This window comes from Chroicocephalus ridibundus, chromosome 15 (genome assembly GCF_963924245.1).
Source record: "Chroicocephalus ridibundus chromosome 15, bChrRid1.1, whole genome shotgun sequence".
In the NCBI taxonomy this organism is placed as follows: domain Eukaryota; kingdom Metazoa; phylum Chordata; class Aves; order Charadriiformes; family Laridae; genus Chroicocephalus; species Chroicocephalus ridibundus.
In genome coordinates this window covers 9,756,776-9,771,895 of record NC_086298.1, presented here as the reverse complement: position 1 = coordinate 9,771,895, position 15,120 = coordinate 9,756,776, and the positions used below count along the sequence as shown (strand labels likewise).

The 15,120-nt window shown below is 60.6% G+C and overlaps 2 protein-coding genes and 1 long non-coding RNA gene across 3 annotated transcripts; 1 reads left to right on the top strand and 2 right to left on the bottom strand.

Annotated features, from left to right (window-relative positions):
• Positions 1 to 238: 238 nt before the first annotated feature.
• Positions 239 to 961, bottom strand: LOC134523746 (PHD finger protein 19-like). The gene has a single exon (XM_063353076.1). The coding sequence runs from the start codon at positions 959 to 961 to the stop codon at positions 380 to 382; it is 582 nt and encodes a 193-aa protein (XP_063209146.1). The 3' UTR covers positions 239 to 379.
• A 105-nt stretch (positions 962 to 1,066) lies between these two features.
• LOC134523744 (PHD finger protein 19-like) lies at positions 1,067 to 7,884 on the bottom strand. Its single transcript, XM_063353070.1, has 14 exons — positions 7,753 to 7,884; positions 6,326 to 6,526; positions 5,986 to 6,067; positions 5,778 to 5,873; positions 5,580 to 5,680; positions 5,315 to 5,463; positions 4,904 to 4,999; positions 4,542 to 4,610; positions 3,420 to 3,540; positions 2,296 to 2,363; positions 2,033 to 2,203; positions 1,860 to 1,947; positions 1,322 to 1,407; positions 1,067 to 1,166 (listed from the first exon to the last, which is right to left on the bottom strand). Exons 2-14 carry the CDS (start codon positions 6,515 to 6,517, stop codon positions 1,067 to 1,069), a joined length of 1,419 nt encoding a protein of 472 aa, XP_063209140.1. The 5' UTR covers positions 6,518 to 6,526; positions 7,753 to 7,884.
• A 3,823-nt stretch (positions 7,885 to 11,707) lies between these two features.
• LOC134523858 (uncharacterized) lies at positions 11,708 to 14,162 on the top strand. The gene is made up of 2 exons (XR_010073426.1): positions 11,708 to 12,225; positions 13,914 to 14,162. It is a non-coding gene; the product is annotated as an uncharacterized LOC134523858 (long non-coding RNA).
• Positions 14,163 to 15,120: the final 958 nt, after the last annotated feature.

Here is a 15,120-nt window from a genome sequence, read left to right as displayed (position 1 = left end):
CTGGAAAGGCCAGACCCGCTCACTGCTCTTTCCACCACCGTGATGGCGCCTCGGGCTCGGCCAAAGGCTCCATCAGGAAAGCGCGGCTGGGCCACACTCTGCATACACACAGCCAATAAAATAACAATTGTTAAATTAAAAAAATACAGCGGCAAGGCTGCGGGTTTCACCCCTGGGCAGCACCGCTGATGGCACTGGTGACACTGCCTCCACCCGTGGCAGTTCCCAGGGAGCCGGTCCTAGCCGGGACCCTTGAGCACGGAGGGGTCCCAGCCCTCCCCGCCGGCCAGCATCCCTCCTCCGCTTCGTGGCGAGGGTTTTCCCGTCATCCTGATCTCCTCTGGTTTGGCTCCGGGAGAGGTTTGGGGGCTGGCGGGGCTCAGTAGGGGGTCGTGCCTTCCCACTCCACCAGGTACTGCACCTTCCCCTCCAGCGTCACCCGCCGCGCCAGCACCTGGTACTTCTCGCCGCAGACCAGCCTGCCCGCCGCCCCGAAGTAGCTGCTGATGGAGGACTTGAGGTGGGAGAGCGAGGAGTCGTCCTCGCTGATGCTCTCGAAGGTGTGGCTGTCGATGCCGTCGTCGGGGCGGTCGGGGCCGCAGGCTGCCTCGCTGCCCTCGGGGGTGCCCCCGGCCGGGCGCCCGCCCGCCTCCCCTCCTCTCCTCTTCGCCCCCGCCGAGGCATAGGCTGGTGCTGCCAACTTGCGCTTGCGGCTGCCCACAGTCCTCCGGCTGCCGGGGAGGGGACAGAGCGGGGGGTGAGAGCAGCACCCAAGAGGTGCCCCCGCACCGCACTGCCTGTGCCCACTGCCCTGCGAGCCGGGAAGGAGCTGGCCAGGAATCCGGGAGAGCCCAGCAAGGACCGATGGCTCCGACCCTGTGTGCCCAGCGCGGCAGTGCCGCTTTGGGACCACCAGCCCATGTTGGGAGGCAGGGAGGAAAGGGTCCCTGGTGCAGGACATCCCTGTGCCAGGACACGAGGGTGCTGCGGGGGCAGAGGGGCAGCCCCTCGCCCCCCTGGCTCTGCCACCAAGACCCCTCTGGAAGGGGGCGAGCGGGCACAGCCCTCACCTGGACTCGTAGGAGAGGCTCGTGGTGGCCGAGCCCGAGGTACTGGCAGCATCCGTGGAGTCCACGTCCGATAGGAAAGTCTGTCCCGAGCTGGCACTGGGGACAGGAGGCAGCATCAACCCCAGCCCAGCGCAAAGGGCACGGCGGCTGGTCCCCTGTGTCCCCAGCCCTGCCTGCACACTTCGGCGTTTAAACCGCCCCCCCACACGCCCACCCTTACTGCCCACACCCCCGGGCCTGGCCACACGGACCTTTTCAGGCTCTGAATTTCATCCAGTGTGAAGTCAAAGATGCTGGCGAGGTGGTGGTTGGTGCTCCAGGCGGAGGTGAAGTCACTCTGCCCCATGAAAACAAGGGCACTCGTCACTGCTGAGCACAGTGGTGCTGCCTGTGGCCCCGGCATTGCCACCCTCCGCCCCGGCACCACTACGCTCCCTCCCACGGCCCCCGGGAAGCGGGCTTGGAACAGAACATTTGCAAACCCCAGGGCAAGGGATGGGGGCTCTCCTTGCCCAGGGAAGTGGCGGAATCGCCATCCCTGGAGGTATTTAAACGATGGGTAGACGTGGTGCTAAGGGACATGGGTTATGGGTTAGTGGTGGTTTTGGCAGCATTAGGTTGATCGTTGGACTTGATGATCTTAAAGGTCCCTTCCAACCGAGACAATTCTGTGATTCTATGCCCACTGGAGCAGGGAACCTCGTGGGGAGCCCCAGGGACGGGGGCTGTGGGGTCCCACCCAGTGCCAAGCCCAGGCCAGTCATGCAGAGGAGGGGGCGAAGGACTCACGCTGGGAATGGCATCCTCCAGCAGGAATTTGGCCCTCTTGCGCCGTGCCGCTCGCCGCTTCTGCTGCTGGAGCTGCCGCGGCAGCAGGCTGCGGAGCAAAGTGGGGTGAGGCTGCGGGGCCGCCCCAGGAGGATGCGGCAGTGCGGGGTGCCTGGGTGAGTTTGGCCACTCACCTGTCTTTATGCACGTATTTGCTTTTTCCCCTCTTCTTCAGCTCGCAGGAGCTGCTCTCGCCCACGCCGGGGGCTTTCTCTGGCAGCACCTTGCTGGGGGGGTTTGGCGGGACGCGGATCCGCAGGCGAAAGATGCATTTCTTCTTTTTGATTTCCTTCCCACACAGAAACCTGGGCGACAGAGGGGAGGAAACAACCCTCAGCCGGGGCGGGGGGCACAGGAGCATCCCGCATCCCGTCCCGTCCCTTGCCCCGGGGCTCACCTGCTTTTATAGCTGTTGAGCGCGTTGAGGAGGTGGGGACCCCGCTCGGAGATGGGGGTGCCCGTCAGCTGCGGAGAGACGGCGGAGGTCAGGCTGGGCTCGGCGCCCGCTGCCGTTATGCAAAAACTAAACAGACGGGGGAACCCGAACTCCGGGTTTCGGCTCCCGCCCAAGGTCAGGGAGCGAGGGACGCTGGAGCTGCCCAGGTTTGGCACCAGCCGCCCTCGGTGTAGGGGACGGAGGCGGCTGCGGAGAACGGAGCCGTCCCAAGGCGGTGACAGGCTTCCAACACGCCTTGCTTTAAGCACTTCTCCCAGCCCTAGCTCCAACTGGGAAACTTGTCACGTAGAACACCCAAAAAAAGGGAAATCCCAGCACAGAGGAAGGGGATTAGGCTCATTTGGAGCGGGAGCCGCCCGCACCGAGTGCTGCATGAACCGGGGTTTTGCCGAGATGCTCGATGCAGCCGGGCTGCTGGCGCGGGGGCACTGCCAACCCACGGGCATGTCCCTTTCCACCACCCACCCTCTGCCTGCCCCAGCCCCAGGAAAGGTCCCTCAGCTCTGCCCAGGGGCCGACACCATTCCCGGCTCAGGGAGCAGCACCCTCCACGCTGCCGGCTGGGGATGCCCCGCTCCGCTGCCATCCCAGGGGTGGGTGAACAGCACACGGGAGATGCCACGTGTTCCCAGTGGGTGCAAACGCCGTGGGCCGGGTGCTCCTGCCCACCCGGAGAAACCAGGATGGTGTTTGAAAGCTCCTTCCCCGCAGGGGACCGGCCGAGGAGTTGCCAGCTCGGGCCGCGGCGAGCGGGCGCTCCCAAAGCTCCGACCCCTTCCCAACAAGCAACAGGCAAACACAGCGTGGGGTCGGCGGCCGCCCAGAGGGGAAGCCAACCCAGCCAAGGGGCAGAGCTCCCTGCCCCACCATCTCACTGCCACCACCACCCTTCACCGGCCAACCTGCCCCATCCGCGGGGGCTCGGCTGCTGCGGGGAAGGGAAGGAGGATCCATTCCCTCCCAGCCGAGGCTCTGGGGACAGCTGGACATGACTTACGTCCCCGGCAGCACCTCTCCCTCCCCACGGCTGCTCTCCAGCCCGAGCCCAGGCTGCGCGTTTTTACCTTCCCGAGCTGCAGCGGATCCCAGTGGTGGTTCACGAAGGCCAGGATCTCCTCGAAGTCGAAGTACTTCTTCTTGCTCTGTACGCCCAGGTTGTAGAGGGCAAGATGGACGACATCCACCCTGCGGGGGCAAAGGGGTGAGCGGGTCGGCAGCCCACCCTTTCCCCGGCAGGACGGCACCCACCACGACACTCTGCTCTGCCAGCACCACCCGAGCGCAGCCCCCAGCACAACCCTCCCAAAACCTCGCTGGAAGCTGGGACCATTCCCACACCCACGGGGGAAGCAGCCCTGGCCCGGACACACATCCCAGTGGATGCTGCCACAGCCAGGATGGCATCCCCGGAGCTCTGGGGAGGGGTGGGACGCTGCCCGAAGCCAGGGGGAACCCCAAACACCGACAGCCCCAAGCCCAGGAGCTGGAGGACATGCTGCTCCCAGGACAAATGCCCAGTTTTCCACCTTTTTAATAAGCCCCAGCCGTGTGCTCCTGCTGCAGTAACGTACAGGAGCAGGACGGCTCTTACTCACATGAAAATACACAGACTATTTTAACAACCCAAGCTATCCAGTGGGATTTTACACTTCTGTCTCTGAAAATGAAAGCCAAGCAACATATCCTGCAGGATTTCCCTTCTTCCAGCCTGCCACGCTGCTCCGTGCAATGTCCCCGAGGCAGCCGCGGCCCAGCATCGGTAGCACGTCTGACACGGCCGAGCACGAGGGGCACAGCAGGGAAAAGCTGGGCTGCTGGCACTGTTTATACACTTTATAAAGTGCTTTCAGACTATCGAGGTACACTAGAAGGTACCACTTGCAAACTTGTATTTAAACTCAGAATTTGATGACTTTGTCACCCGATTGCTTTTTGCAGTTATCTTCTGGCAAACGTGTGCCTCGGCTCCCGGACAGTCGGTTTGGGGCTTATTGAGAAACAGCTTCCCCGGGAAAGAGCCCCGCGGGGCCGGGCGGGAGGAGCAGAAGGTGCTCCGTGAACTCATGCCGCTGAAAACAGCTCTGGGGCTGGCCCCAAGGCCAGGGCTCGGCAGCAGCGGGCACCGGCCAGCCTGGTGCCCCACAGCCACCCCGGCACGTCCCAAAGGAGCCAGCCACGTTTCTTACCATCTCAAGGGCAGGCGCTTGATGTATTCAGGTCCCTGGTTGCATACGGAGCAGAAGAACACATAGAACCTGGAAAACAGCAGGGAGGGAGAGCACTGGGGGTGGGGGTTGTCCCCGCAGACCTGCAGGGCCTGGGGACAGGTTGGGGTGAGGAGAGTGCTCCGGGTGCCGACAGGCACAGCTGGGAGGAGCAGGGCTTTGCAGGATGGGGCCACCCGCTCGTCCCCGGAGCGGCTGATCCACACCAGTGCCACAGCTGGATCAGGGAGATACAGACTGGGGATGCATCCGTGCACGAGTGCCCCCCGGAAAGCCAGCTCCGACATCCAGCACCAGCCCAGCAAAGTCCAGCGGGGACGTACCGGTCTCCGAACATCATGGGGTCGCTGAGGCACTGGGTGCAGGCTTCGTGGAACCACTGCCGGCAGCGGTAGCACTGCAGCATCTTCAGGTACCACCTGGGTGGGGGACAGGAGGCGGGTGATGGCGAGAGCAGCGTGCAGCAGCCACCACCCTGGCCCCCTCCCACGCACAGACCCCCAGCCAGGGACAGAAAGTCTGGCCCTAACTTCTATTTTCCACAGATGCAGAGGTGGGTGCAAACGGTGCCTCCGGCAGCGAGCAGAGACCCGGATGGCAGAAAGCCTCCGGCCCCAGGGCAACGCCCTGCAAACTGGGGGGAAAAAATCCCCACCCCGATCCCATCTTCCTTTTGCGAATGCTTTTCCCCACAAAACCAAACGCGACAACCCCCCCAGCAGGCAGGGCCTTACTCTCCGGGGCCCCCGCAGTAGCAGTAGCACTGCTGCTGGTTGGTGCGGTGGGGGGAGTCCCACTCCAGCAGGTCGGGGTTGTAGGACAGCACCATCTTGACGGCTTGCAGCGTCTTGGCGATGGCTCCCTTCTTCAGGGCACCCCCCTTCTGCGGGACCGAGCGGGATGGGGGTGAGCACAGCCGCCTGGGGGGGACGCATCCTGCACCGCCGTGCCGAGGGCGGGCAGCACAGGGAGCTGGTGACCCCCCGCAGCCCCACTCACCCGCACGGCCAGGGCAAATATGCAACGGCGGCAGAACCACGGCGTCCCCAGCGGGCTCTCACCACCGCTCGCCACCGGGACGTGGCACTGCTGGTGATAACCTGCGGGAGGACTCGGGGTCAGCACCGCTGGGCTGGCCGGACTCTCATCCCCAGGGTGGGATGCGGCAGATCCCGGGGTGACACGTCCGCAACTCACCCAGCCCGCACTTCCCACAGATGAGGATTTCGTTCATGGGGCCTGACGTCTTTCCCAGGCAGACATTGCACTTGGGCTCCTCCCCGGGGACGCCAGCTGCGGGACGGGGACAGCAGTGTCGGAGATGTGCGAGGCACAGCCACATCTCCGCGGTGCCAGGAAGGACCCCCCAGCATGGCGTGGGAAGGGAGGATGGGGCGGCACTCACCATGCTGGATGTCCTTCCAGAGGACCCAGTACTTGGAGTTGTCCTCAAACGTGACAAGACAGCTCTGCTTGGAGCCACTCACCTGCGGGGAGAGAGTGGGAAGAACCGCCAAGCATCAGCTCCCATTCCCAGCCCTTCCCTGTATTCCCTACCTTGCGGGGCTGCGGGAAGTTGGGTTTGGGGTGTGATACCCAGGGACAGGACATCAATCCAAAATGCCCTGCTGACCAAACACACAATGCAGCCCAGGCCAGCACCTGTCCAAGCTGTGAGCCGGCCCAGGGAACGGCGCTAGCTACACTTTGGGTGCCCACGTTACCCTTTTGGGTGCCCACGTTACCCTTTTGATCTTTCCGAGGTAGTAGAGCCCATCGGTCCAGCGGCACAGCACGTACTGCCCCTCCGTCAGCTTGACCATGAGCTCGCGGCAGCCGCTGCCCCTCCGCGCCACGGCAGCAGCCGGTGGTTGCTGGACACGGCCGGCAGCCGCGTAGACATCCCGGATGATGGGGTTGAGCTTGGCGGTCTCCATCAGCAGAGCCTGGAGGGGATGCACACGTCTGTCACCCTGCCCTCACATCACGACACAACGCACCCATCGACCGAGCACGGCATCCCGGAGGGTTCTGCCCAGGAGCACCGAGCGCGGGGATGGTTCAGCCCCGCCAGTGGGTGCCCAGGACCCACAGAGTAAGTGCTGATGAGCCAGGTCCATCCACGTGTAATTTACGTGAAATCAAAGGGAGCAGCCGCAATCTTTGCTACTGCTGAGCAAGAGCGGATTCATTCCCCAACTGCCCTCGGCTCCCGCGGCACGGAGCCACCTGGCCGTGGGGCACGGGGACACGCCACGGGCCTGCACAGGGGAGGGGCCCGCGAGGGATAGCAGTTTTAAACTTAACGTGATTTTTAATTCACAACTTCCTGGCAGCTCTGCAGGCTCCCAAACCACGGAGGCGGCAGCGCGACCCACAGCGAGCGCAACCGAGCAGCCGCGTTTGGCTGCCGTTGGGTTCGAGGCGCAGAAGGCAAAGAGACGGTGCCCGGCCGGCAGCGCCGTCCCTGCACCCGCGACCCCGACGGCCAGCAGCAAAACAACTTAAAAAGTTCTTTTTCCCTCCTTTGCGCTCCCCTCACGGCGACACGCGTGACCCCACGCCGCGATCGCAACACGAAACCTCACCGCGCCGGAGGCGACACAAACTCCCTCTGCCCGGACCCTGCTGTTAATAACCGCCCCCCCCCCGCCGCTTCCCCCGAACGGGCGGCAGCAATTAAACTTACGGTAAACCGGGTGCGACCGAAAAAAAAAAAACCCCGGGCGATCTGCCGCGGGCCGGGGGGTGGCAGGAGCGGCGGCAGCGAGCTGCGACATGTCACACGGATCCCCGCCCGGGGAGCGGTTATGAAAGCGGCGGCAGCTCCGCGCCCACCCAGCCCCGGGGAGCCGCCGGCGAGGCCGGGGGCGGGGGGGGACACACACGGGACACACGCACCTCCCGCCGCCCCGGGCGGGCGCTCCCACGCCGCATCCCCCGCCGGGAACCGCCGGCAACCGGCGGCGGGGGGCACCGAGCCGCGTTTCCCTCCCCAACCCCGGGGTCCGGCGGCACCTGCCGGGTCCGTCCCCCCCCACCCCCGCCCCGCCGCGGGCATCCCCGGCCCCGCCGCCATTGGCTCATTCAAAGGCGCTGCGCCGCCGTCCCGCCCGGCCCCGCCGCCCCCCGCGCTCCCGGCCCCGGGCCCCCCCCGCGGCGCTGCCCTTACCGCTGCCGCCGCCGCCGCGGGGCCGGTCAGAGCCCGCCCGCCCGGGGGCCGCGGGGGGGAGCGGCGGGGAGCGGCGGGGGCAGGGCGCGGGGCGCCATCTTCCCGCGCTTCCCCCCGCGCCTCCCGCGGGCATTGACGTTCCCGCTTATGCAATTAACGCGGGGCCGCCCCCGCCGCCTCCCGCCGCCCCCAGCGCAGCGGCACGGCCGGGCACGGCCCCGGGGGCGCAGCTCTCCGGAGCCCCGCGGGGCGCAGGCGGCACCCCCGGTGCCGGGGCACAGCGCACGCGGGGGCGGGGGGTACCTGCAACCCCCCCCCGCTCCCGTCGGGTACCTGCCACTGCCACCCGTGGGGTACTTGCTGCCCCTCCTCCGTGGGGTACGTGTTCCCTCCCCCAACTCCCCATGGAGTACCTGCTACCCCCCCTGTGGGGTACCTGCTACTCCCCCCCCCGTGGGGTATCGGCTACACCCACTGTGGCATACCTGTTACATCCCCCCCCCCCCATGGGGTACCTGCTACCCCCCCTGTGGGGTACCTGCTACTCCCACCCCCGTGGGATATCGGCTACACCCACTGTGGCATACCTGTTACATCCCCCCACCCCCATGGGGTACCTGCTACCCCCCCTGTGGGGTACCTGCTACTCCCACCCCCGTGGGATATCGGCTACACCCACTGTGGCATACCTGTTACATCCCCCCCCCCCATGGGGTACCTGCTACCCCCCCTGTGGGGTATCTGCCACTGCCCCACGCAGGTACCATCACACCCCAGAGCCCCTCCGGGGCGCCCCATGTCCCCACATGCAGCATCACCCCACCCACCCTCTGTCTGCACCCACACACCTGGGGGTCCTCAAGACCCTTGGGGTCACCCAGGGCCGTCCCTGCACCCACTGCCCGTGGGGAGGGCACCGTCAGCGTGTGCCACACACAGGGACAGCCCTGCCTGTCCTGCCCCTGGCTGGTGGCTGCAGCCAGGCAGGGGCATCCCCGGGTCCCCCAGGACGGGGTGCGGGCAGGGGTGCCCCCCGTGTGCAGCACTGTCCCACGCAAGGGAACAACCTGTGCTCGTCGGGATTCCTAGAAACGGGGGTAGCCTTTCTCCGAATCTCCACAGAGAAAATCAATCCCTGCAAAAATGCTTCGGATGATGCCAAGACGAAATCTTAAGGATTTGCTGTTTGTTGAAAAGTGCTGCCAAAAATGAAATGTTTTCAGGCCTGCTCAGGCAGCAGAGGATCTGATTCCTGGTGTTGGGTCTGGGCCAAGCACAAGCAGAGTTGATATGAATTTTGTTGCCCGTAATCGATGAGCTCTGTGCAGCACCATGGGGCGGCTTCCCCCGTGCTGGGGTTCATGCGCACCTGCAAAAATGAGTGGCTCCCCTGGTCACCAGGAGTGAATGGCATGGGGCCAAATGCCTTTTAAACAACTTTGTGTAATTCTGCAATCTCAGAAATCTTTTTTTTTTAATCAAACTTTTTCATAAAACACCGGCGCCTGAGCGTTCCCCGCACTGCGAGTGGCCCTTGGTGGTGCGAGGGCGACGCCGCGCGTGTGAACCCGATGGGAAATGTGGTTCCCTGAGCGATGGGCACCGTAAGGCTCTTCTCCTCTTTGCTTTCCAGCTCTCTGCGTGTACGGCAAAGCCCAGCGCAACGTGAAGACGGTGGCGGGCAGGGGCCCAACATGCCGTGCCGCGCCGTGCCAGCCCTGCCAGGCTGTGCCTCTGCCTGACTGCCCAAGCCCGAGCCCGCGTTTGCAGAGGTTTAGGCAGCTGAAAAAAAAAAAAAAGGCAGCTCATTTGCCCAGCGTGAAACACCGTCCTTCGCCTTCACGGGAACCTGACGCATCTTCAAAACAGCCGAACGACCAAACTCTGTGGTGAGTCAGGATGTCTTAGCCGTGAGTCACCGCAGGACTAAAATAGCTCTTGCACCATAACTCTCCCCCTGGACAAACACCGCTGCTCACTTCGCCGCAGTCGCTGGTGCTGGGTCTGACCCAAAGCCAGTCGTTTGCTGGAATGGCGGAGCCGCTCTCCCGTCCCAGCCTGTCCCGGCGGGGGGCCGAGCAGCACACGGGGACGTCCCCACACCCTCCTCCCAGCCGCCACCGTTCATGTTTGCAGCATCTTGGTCATTTGCCATATGGGAATGCGGATGACGCGACACGTAAATCAAACTTGGGATCAAGTTCACCATGGGTGTAAGCGGGGGTAACCTTACAGAAAACCCTCCGACACAGAGAGGGCAGCCCAAACCCAGCACCTGCCAATGGAAAGAGCACAGTAACATCGCCCTGGAACAAAAGTCCCAAACAAAAAGAAAAAAAAGAAAGGAATTTGAGATGCATCCTCTATTTCCTAACACAAACAGAGCTGCACATTCTCATTTAACGCTGGTTTCTTTGCGGGTGCTCCTGCCACGCCATCCCCATCGAGCCTGGCCCCAGCTCCTGCTGCAGTGAGCTACTGGGTGCAGCCCTCCTCCTCCTCCTCCTCCTCCTCCTCCTTCTCCTCCTCCTCCTCTCTTTCCTCGTCCTCCTCCTCCTTCTCCTCCTCCTCCTCCTCTGCACACCTGCCCAGCTGTTCCCACACACCCCTGGGGAGCCGGGGGAGCCGCTGGAGACCCCATTTCTCTGTCGCGGTGCGGAGCCCCATGGCCTCTGGCAGAGGCTGGTGCAGGGCTGCTGGCAGCGCCCAGTGGTCAGACACGGCTGAGGGACTGGTTTCACTCCGGTGGGACTCCAGGGACCTCGGTGGAATGATGGCTGACACGCTGGGCTGGGGAAGGAGCACCCACCTGGGACCATGCCAACATTAAGATTTCCATGGCGCACTCACATCGCCGTCTGAAGAGCCCCCGGTGCCCGGGGTGCAGAGCCGGCAGAAGATGCTGCCCTGCTCTCCCTGCTGGATAGGCACGGAAGCCCTGTTTCAATCAAGCCGTTGGAAGCACACTGTTCCAGATCAATAGCAATGAGTGAGACCCCAAGCGAAGTGCAAAGCCGAGTGCCGGTGATCCTCCGCTCTCCCGGCCTGGGGAGTGGGGCCAGCGCGGGCTCCCAGGGCTGGTCCCTGGGGCTCCTTCCTCGCCATTGAATTTCCAAACAAAACCAGCATTTGCAAAGCTGTTTGAACGGAGCCCCGGGCAGCTCACTACCCCAACATCCCCATTTGGTCCTTAAAAACTTCCCATTGCTCCTCCGCACCCTGCGCTTGTGAAGGTGGGGAAGGCACTTCCCTGCCCTGCTGGCAGGAGCCCCCGGAGAGCGGGGCCAGGAGCCCTGGCCGGAGCAGAGCCTGCGGCGAGCGCGGGGTGAGCAGCTCCCGCCGCTGCCTTTCTTTTCTGCTTTGAAAACCGCCCAGAAATCGGGTGGCTTCTTTTCACAGTGTTTTTCTTTCTTTGAAAACAGGAGTGGGAGGAGGGGTTGTATGTTGGCTTGTAGTCTTGGAAACCGAAGGCAAGGAATATTGAATGGAAACCCAAACATGAAGCTGCCTGTGAGCTGCAGGCCCGAGGTGGAGATAGGATCTGCAGGAACGACTCCTGCTCCGGAGCCTCCGGCGGTCGAGTGACGCGGGGCTGCGGCGCAGGGACCGCGGGACCCGGGGCAGCTCTCGGACGCTGCTCAGAACAAGTTGCGAGTGCCATTTCCATCTGGGGATTCAGCTGGTAAAATGCAACACATCCATGCCAATAAAAGTAGCTACAGCTGCAGTAGCTTGCAGCCCTTGACACAATTTTCTCCCTCCTGGCCAACGCTTCCCTCTGCTCCACGGGTCTCGGCCACCTTTTCTCTGAAACCACCCGACTGACCAACACAACCAGGTTCAGCTCAAAGCAACCGCGTGCGAGGTTCTGAGCTCTTTTCCTGCCCTGAAGAAGGGCTTATAAGCCTGAAAGTTTGCCTGGATTTTTTCAGCTTTATTAGTTGATTCAAAAAAAATATTATCTTTCCCTACAAACCTTGTCCTTGATTATTTTAGACGCTCGTAGCTACCGAAGCACTATGACTCTCTGCCAACCTGGCCATTAAACACGGAGCAAGCGGTCCTGACTTAGCTCACTAAAACTCTTTGATTTTTCTGCATCATTTGATTCGGTCCAGACCAGAAAAAAAAATTCACTTCAGCTCTTTATTTCTGCAACAGAAATGATTTGTGGGATTAGAGAACTCTTGCTATCGCTCCGATTTCAGCTTCTTTCCCGGTAAGTGTCATCCGTTTCCTTATCAAGACGGTTTTGTGGCTGAAGGTTTTGGAGATGAAAATCGGGAGACTGTTCCAGGAACGCCAGAGCCCGGCGCGGAGCCCCGTGTTTGGAACGTGTGGCGGCTGGACGCATTCCTCACGGACGCGGTAATGCTCCGGCAGCGCCGCCTGCGCCGCGGCACAGGGGGAGTTCGCTCTTCTTCGAGCCCTTTCGGAGAAAAGTGATATACCAAAGGGCATATTCGAACAAAGGTATGGTTGTAATTAGCATCAGAGTCGTTAAATCTGACATTTGGCAGTTTTATGCCAGCTGTGCCTTTAAAAGGAAGAGCATTTAGGCATTGGGTTTCATTTCTTTTTATTGTTTATTTAGCGTGAATTTAATCCATATCCTTCTTTTTTTTTTTAACGTAACTTTCTTTGCGTGCTTCTATGCAATTGCATAAGACGTGAGGAGCTTGTAAGTGTTCTCACAGCTGTGCACGTCTTATATTAATGGAGCCCTTACAGAATTTTGACAGAGATATGTTATGTACACGTCTGCAGTTCCTGAGCACGGCTCAGAAAAGACATCCCCCGAAGAAAGGAAGAAAGGGAGAAAGAAAAAAAGAGAGAAAGGGAGAAAGAAAGAGAAAAAGAAAGAAAGGAAGAAAGGGAGAAAGAAAGGAAGAAAGGGAGAAAGGAAGAAAGGGAGAAAGAAAGAAAGAGAGAAAGAAAGAGAGAAAGAGAGAAAGAAAGAAAGAGAGAAAGAGAAAGAAAGAGAGAAAGAGAGAAAGAAAAAGAAAGAAAGAAAGAGAGAAAGAGAGAAAGAAAGAGAGAAAGAAAGAAAGAGAGAAAGAAAGAAAGAAAGAAAGAAAGAAAGAAAGAAAGAAAGAAAGAAAGAAAGAGAAAATGAAAGAAAGAGAGAAAGGGAGAAAGAGAGAAAGAGAAAGAGAGAAAGAGAGAGAGAAAGAGAGAAAAGAGAGAAAGAGAGAAAGAAAGAAAGAAAGAGAGAGAGAAAGAGAGAAAGAGAAAAAGAGAAAGAAAGAGAGAAAGAAAGAGAGAAAGAAAGAGAGAAAGAGAGAAAGAGAGAAAGAGAGAAAGAGAGAAAGAAAGAAAGAAAGAAAGAAAGAAAGAAAGAAAGAAAGAAAGAAAGAAAGAAAGAAAGAAAGAAAGAAAGAAAGAAAGAAAGAAAGAAAGAAAGAAAGAAAGAAAGAAAGAAAGAAAAAGAAAGAAAGAGAAAGTGGGGCAAAGTGAAAAGCAGCGAGTGAAGATCGGTATTTACGGGGGGGTGTTTGCATTGCTGACCCAGCTACAAAACTGCAATAAGCAAATGCCTCTTAGGGCAACTGTAATTATTGGTGTTCAAGAATTTGGGCAGTGTCTGCGCGGTGCGATGCTGTGCAGACAGGGACCCCCTGTGCCACCAGACCCCTGAGTCCAGGGCACGGCCCCACGGGTGGCTCTGGTAGCCCCTCGCTTGCTTTGGGGGATTTTGCTCCCCCTTTCCTCTAGCAGGGTGTCCCCGACCCGCCCCCCAGCCTGCAGCGTGGCAATGACAGGCTCCAACTCCTTGCTTTTGCTCTCGGGGAGGCAGGAGGAGCCCCCGGGGCATCCCACGGTGCTCCATCCGCTGCTCCTCCAGCCCATGGTGCTCCATCCGCTGCTCCTCCAGCCCATGGTGCTCCTCCAGGCTCCGTGCCGTGGTTTCAGGCTGTGGCCCCAGGGTGCCTCGCTGCTGTCTGGGGCCTCGAGTAACCTCAAGACTCTTCCATCAATTGCACGCAACACAGAGCCCACGATAAATGAAACTTTCACAAGTTTCACGGCAGTTCAGCTTGCCTCTGCGACCTGCTGGAAATGAGCAACGCGTCATCTACATCCCGTCCCGGGGATGGTTTTACACCAACAAACTGTCGGCCCCACGAGCACAGCCAGTAATTCATGTCCCCCCTTTGCAGACATTCACCATCCAGGCCTGAGTGATCCCAAAATGTGGCTCCCTGCGATGCTGCTCTGGCGACTTCCAACCGAAGCGGGCAGAGGCACCCCAGCCCCGCGCGGTGGGACGATGAGCCCAGCGTCCTGCAAACCCTGCAGCCCCGCAGCTCTCCTCCCGGGATCGCGTCCCCTCAGGGATTTCCCCTTTGGGAATCCGTGGGAGAAAGAAAATGGGAACTACAGCGCTTCCAATAAACTTTTATAATTGATTTTTACCAAGCGGGTCCCTTTTTCCATCCTCAGCCCTGTCCTCCCAGGAGGCTGCCCCGGCGGGGGCTGCGCAGGCTCCCCCCACTGCCCCCTGGTCTCCAGCCCACCCCGTCCTGGTGCCTGGGGCAGGTCAGGCACAGGCTGGTATCGGCCACACCAGGATGGACAGAGCATCCTTTCTCCGGGATATTCATCGGGCCAGTGTGGAGGCTTCTGCTCCCCTGTGGCTTGTGCCCTGACCTCCCCGGGCTCCTGCCGCAGCGAAATCCCGGCTGGGCACAGGATTTGAAGGAAATCAGTGTAATTGTTCCCGGTAGAATCCAGCTAGAGAAAAGCACAAAGGCGTCAGGTCATTCACTCTCCGCTGGATGTACCTCTCACCCCGCGCAGGCACATCCGCACACACGTACATTTGTGCTTCCCTCGGTGCAGACACTTAAACAGAAATATTCTCTCTCGCACACACATATTCACATCTTCCCTCCCACACACTTTCTCTCTTTCCCCAGCTCCCACCCACGCACAGTTTTACTCATTTTCTCCCACACCTTCTCTCTCTCTCTCTGTCTCTCACACTCAAGGAAAACCCTCCTAATTATTTTGAAGAAATAACAGCTCTATGTGGAAAAGGATTTTGCACAGGAAAAGTAAGAGTGGAGGAAAGAGGCAGCCGAGCCGCCCTGGGCAGTCAGTGCCCACTATGATAAAAGCAGCTAATTAAAAGCACCCAGTGGAAAAGCATCTCCACGGCCAGCGAGGAGCAGGGAAAGCTCACACAGGTGTGGAGCAGCGCCCACCCCCCTGGCACCCAGGCAGAGCACACAGCGCTAGCTTAATCTCCAGTAATTCTCCCAAAATCGGCCGCCGCCTCCCTCCTGCTCCGGCTGCAGTAGCCAGACGCGGCTGTGGAAAGCAGCTCGCTGTGCCGACCGTGCCACCATCCCTGTGCCCACATCC

Excerpts from the sequence above, each read along its gene's own strand:
- LOC134523746 (XM_063353076.1), bottom strand. The coding sequence starts at position 961 with ATGTCCTGCACCAGGGACCCTTTCCTCCCTGCCTCCCAACATGGGCTG.
- LOC134523744 (XM_063353070.1), bottom strand. The coding sequence starts at position 6,517 with ATGGAGACCGCCAAGCTCAACCCCATCATCCGGGATGTCTACGCGGCT. Across the intron at positions 3,541-4,541 it reads AAGCGCCTGCCCTTGAGATG|GGTGGATGTCGTCCATCTTG; the intron begins GTAAGAAACGTG and ends TTGCCCCCGCAG. Across the intron at positions 1,948-2,032 it reads AAATACGTGCATAAAGACAG|CCTGCTGCCGCGGCAGCTCC; the intron begins GTGAGTGGCCAA and ends TTTGCTCCGCAG.